The sequence below is a fragment of the Quercus robur genome, chromosome 5 (genome assembly GCF_932294415.1).
Source record: "Quercus robur chromosome 5, dhQueRobu3.1, whole genome shotgun sequence".
NCBI lineage: Eukaryota > Viridiplantae > Streptophyta > Magnoliopsida > Fagales > Fagaceae > Quercus > Quercus robur.
The window spans coordinates 29240130-29245432 of record NC_065538.1 but is presented as its reverse complement, the minus strand read 5'-3'; the positions used below and the strand labels follow the sequence as shown (position 1 = coordinate 29245432).

General features: G+C 32.4%; 1 protein-coding gene across 1 annotated transcript; it reads left to right on the top strand.

The window, feature by feature from the left end:
* Positions 1–1309: 1309 nt before the first annotated feature.
* On the top strand, positions 1310–4935 carry LOC126728077 (G-type lectin S-receptor-like serine/threonine-protein kinase CES101). Its single transcript, XM_050433950.1, has 7 exons — positions 1310–2409; positions 3043–3242; positions 3334–3545; positions 3717–3927; positions 4028–4265; positions 4378–4528; positions 4617–4935. The coding sequence occupies exons 1-7, from the start codon at positions 1310–1312 to the stop codon at positions 4926–4928; spliced, it is 2424 nt and encodes an 807-aa protein (XP_050289907.1). The 3' UTR covers positions 4929–4935.
* Positions 4936–5303: the final 368 nt, after the last annotated feature.

Here is a 5303-nt window from a genome sequence, read left to right as displayed (position 1 = left end):
ATGTAATTCCTATATATATAATTTAAATACTATTGATAGTCATTTTTATATTTGGTTAACTCTTTAAAAAATTTTGTAAGGATATTATTAGATATAAAATTTAAATTTTCCATTTTTTATTTATTTATTGTGAATCACTTTTTTTTTTATTTTTTTTTTTATTTTTTTTTTATGATTCATTTATTGTAGACTCTTTAATTTTTGTACTTAATAACTCACTTGGATGAATATTTATGATGTGGTCTCACATTTGATTCTAAAATTAAGAAATAAAACTCTTTAAAAATAAATAATTCAGGACACACAGCGCAAAATTGGAACTCTAATTTGGAATTTTAATTTAAGTTTATCTCAACTTCACCTATTATTATATATATATATATATATATAGATAGATAGATATATAAATTACATATACAATATCAATTCATAATTATTGTTTTCGAAATTCTACTAAATACAACACAAAATAAAACAATAAACTGGTCAAATAGTATTTCCTAAATTGAAAGGGTATGTGTGTATGGAATTGTTCAGCATAATTACAGTTTGTTACATTCAATATCTTCATATACAAAATATCTAAATAAAAACGGTATAAAATTATGCTCATTAGTTCAAAAATAACTTACAAATAACTTATAAATTTGAATTGTTTTTAATTATTTGATTAGGGTATTTATGGTTTATTTATATTGGACTCTTCGTTTTCTACACTAAATTAACTCATTTAGCACAAAAATTAAAAAAAAAAAAAATAGATGGGACATGTGGCACAAAATTAAACTCTAATTGAAATCCAATTTTTACATTGAATTAACTTACTTGGCACAAAAATTTAAAATTTAGATTAGATGAAACACAGCGCAAAATTAGACTCTAATTGAATTCTAATGTGAAATTTAATTAGATTTTCTATTAGCTTTACCTATTATTATATATATAGATTTATATATATATATTTATCTATATATATATATATATATATTGGATTTGATTTAATATGACAATTGTTGAGGTTTATTAATGCACTTTGAAGGCCTTGCATATTTGTAATTAAGGTGAAAATCTTTTAAGTGTGCAACTATTGTTGCCCTCTTGGTTGGGTTTGCGCGTGACAAAGTCAAATGGTCAATTTGAAATGATCCAAGTCATTGTTTCTGGCTTCCAGGATTTTTAGTCTAGGCTTTTCACCTGCCTCTTGCAAGAGAGCTTCTTCTGCCATATTTGCACTTAAATATGAACTGATCTCTTCCTCTACCACAAGATCTCACCAAAAAATCAAAGACTGTTAGTTATGGCAAACAAAATGCGAAAGCTTATCCTCAGTCTTTTATGTTTGCTATTTTACTTAGGGCCATCCAGTTCCCAGTCCCAGCTGCCAACTACCTTAGTGCAAGGACAAGAACTCGTATTTCTAAAAGAATTATATTCAGCTAGTGGAAAAGTTAAAATCGGATTCATCAACTTCATCTTAGGTGGTCCCAGCTACATAGGAATATGGTACAACGACAATCGTTTCCGTGAAAACAATACTGTGTGGGTTGCCAATGGTGACAAGCCATCCCAAAGTGCTAGAAGTCTCACCATCGATGATAACGGGGAATTGAAAATTATAAACAGTGGAGATCTTCCTTTTGTACTGTACTCCGGACATGAAGCTAGTAATGTAAGTGCTGTTCTACTTGATACTTGCAATTTTGTACTGAGTGAAATCAGTTCAGGGCGACAATTGTGGCAAAGTTTTGATTATCCTAGTCACGTACTTCTGCCAGGAATGAAACTTGGAGTAAACCGAAAAACGGGGCAGAGATGGTTTCTAACATCATGGAGAAGCCAGGAGGTACCCGCCTCAGGAAACTTTACCTTTGGCCTCCATCCTAATCGTACAGATCAATTGGTCATCTTGTTGCACGGGGACATCTACTGGACAAGTGGGTATGTCAACTCATCTTCATTTCGCCTAACAAATTCCAACTACAGTTTTGACTACACATCGAATGAGAATGAAACATACTTCAGCTACTCTGCTGCGGACAAATATTCCCCACAGTTATCGATAAATTACATGGGAGTACTTTCTGATGATAAAGGCGCTATAGTTAATTGTACTTCTGATTCCTCTTATTTAAATGAAGGATGTGTGGCCAAAGTGAATCTTCAATGCAGGAGCCTTAATGAGACATTTTCTCGAGTTTTCGGTTCATGGCATGATGATGGATTCAAGTTTAATGAAGGTGACAACCTGACCCTTATGGATTGTAAGACCAAGTGCTTGAACAATTGTTCTTGTGTTGCCTATGCATCTACAAATGAAGAGAATCAAACTGGCTGTGAGATTTGGAGCACAGGGCCTGGAATTGCTTCGATAGATGCTAGTAAGCGATGGACAATATACTTCCTTGGTAAGTCTAATTAATTCATGCTTGAGACTAATCAAATTAATGTGCATATTATTGATGTATTACATGTAGATATAACATATATACTATTAACTTAATTTTTGAAAATTGAAGGAAAAAATTGATATAATTAATATTTGAAGAACCTAGATTTTGAATCTAATGCCCCAATCCTCATTTCAACAATATTGTCCACTTTGAAGTCCATACCCCTCACAGCTTTGTTTCTCCCTAGTAAAGTGCAAGAAAAAAAAAATGTGTTGTTCATATTTTGGATATTTAACTCATATATAAGGCATTCCTTTTTACCATACCTAAACCATGTGAGATTTCAAGGATAGCCCTCATCTCATCACACCAATGACCCTTACTTTGTGATTGGAAGAAACAAAGCTGCAAGAGGTATGGACTCCAAAGTGAACGATATTGTTAACTTAGGTTTTAGGACTAAAGGGAAACTTTGAGAATGTATAGAATCAAAATTCTGTACAACCACAAAGAGGCTCAATCTCAAATGATCTTAAGCCTCTAGGGGTCAAAGAGAAACAATGAATTTTGTGAGTCTTATTTTGATTTCTAAAGCACAAGCAATCATGCAACTTAAATCATAGTAAATCACAAGAAAAAGAAAACTGAATAGAAATACTATTGGTAGTATTATTGAAAATATGTTTGCCCTTGTAGAAAAAATCGTAGCAAACGGTTATCAAAAAAAGAAAAACGTAGCAAACAGGCGGCTGAACAGGTGGTGGATATGGCTAATCATGGCAGTAGGGGCAATTATTATCTCGTTGTTGTGCTTCTTAGGCAACGCAAAATGGAAAAAATGCAGAGTGGAAGGTAATTGATGCTCCTACTATAGATTTTTAGATATATTACTAATGATCAAGTAGGAAAAAAAATCAACTAATATTTTATGTATGTTAATTAGGGGAGAGAAAAAAGAAACAAAAATTGCTCATACAAGAAATTGGAGGTAATGCAATACCTTCCACGGTACATGACAAAGTGAAGAAACAAAATAAAGATGGACAAGCTAGACATGAGTTGCAAATCTTCAGCTTTGAAAGCATTTCTGTAGCTACAAATAATTTCTCAACTGAAAATAAATTAGGAGAAGGTGGCTTTGGACCAGTTTATAAGGTTAATTCTTCTCTCTCTCTCTTTCTCTCTCTCATAGCCATTTTGTCTGGTCAATAAATTAATACTTGAGGTGAGCCCAATTGCTAGGAAGAATCTTGATACAAAATTAAATAATGTAACCAGAGATTGAATTAAGATGATATGAGTATGACAAATACAATATACTTTCAGGGTAAATTATCTGATGGACCAGATATAGCAATAAAAAGACTTTCAAGAAGTTCTGGGCAGGGATTAGTAGAGTTCAAGAATGAAGTGATTCTTATTGCCAAGCTCCAACACACTAATCTTGTTAGGCTTTTAGGGTTTTGCATTCAAGAAGAAGAAAAACTACTAATCTATGAGTACATGCTCAACAAAAGTTTAGACTTCTTCCTCTTTGGTAAGACATGGTTAATGATTAGGAAAGTTTACTTTTGTGAAGATTTTTCCTTTCTTTTATATAAAGTCAAAACAACACTTAATCATTTGCTTGCTATCAGATTCTACAAAAAAGTATTTATTAAGTTGGAGGACACGCTTCAACATAATTGAAGGCATTGCTCAAGGACTTGTTTATCTCCACAAATATTCAAGACTAAGAGTAATTCACCGGGATTTAAAAGCAAGAAACATTTTGCTTGATGAGAAGATGAATCCGAAAATATCTGATTTTGGCATGGCAAAAATATTTGGGTCGAAAGGATTAGAAGAAAACACAAACAGGGTTGTTGGAACATAGTAAGTATGCATTTCATTTCAAGCAAGCATAATTTAATTATATTTCTCTGTATGTGCACATGTATATATTTGTTTGTTTATGCTAAAGTTCATTGGTCACTTTTTACTTCAGTGGTTATATGTCCCCGGAGTATGCAATGAATGGTGTTGTTTCGATAAAAACCGATGTATTCAGTTTTGGGGTTCTACTATTAGAAATCATTAGTGGCAAGAAAAACAATAGTCGCTATCACTTTGAGGATCCACTCAACCTTATAGGATATGTAAGTTTCTCAGTTAACCCTTCTTAACCAATACATGGACTTTTGAACTTAATGGTTAGCATTGTATGAACAATTGGACTTGTATCAGGCATGGCAATTATGGAATGAAGGTAAAAGTTTGGAGCTAATAGACCCAACAATACTAGAGGAATCACGGCCTCCATTTGAAGCATTGAGATGCATTCACATTGGTCTCTTTTGCGTACAGGATCAGGCAAAGGATAGACCCACCATGCCAGATGTTGTTTCTATGCTTTCAAATGAAACTCTTAAACTATCTTCTCCAAAACAACCTGCATTTTTTACCAGCATAATTGCAGAAGACTTGGGGGTTTTAGAAATTAAGCCAAAAAACTATTCCATAAATAGTGTCACAATTTCTGTGATGGAAGCCAGATAAATACTAAAATGCAATATTATGTATGAATGTGTGGTATGTATATGCCCATGTTTTTTTAGGACAAATGGTAGAATGTACTGTTAGGATATGTGCCCTTAAATCCTATTGTATGATGCTATGTATGACATTATGTATGACTTAATGTTGTGATTAATAAAGTTGTTTTATTATTATCTAAAATAATAGTAACATGAATATTGGGACATCATCATATAGTCCATGAGATGCATAGTATATGATTTAGTCACAGAAGATATAAATCATAAGTTCTTTATAAACACAGAATTTAGTTTGTAGTCGGTGATGAAATTGGGCATTTCATCTTCGAAGACTATAACATATCAACTAAGATGATTTGTCTTGATCATGGAAGTG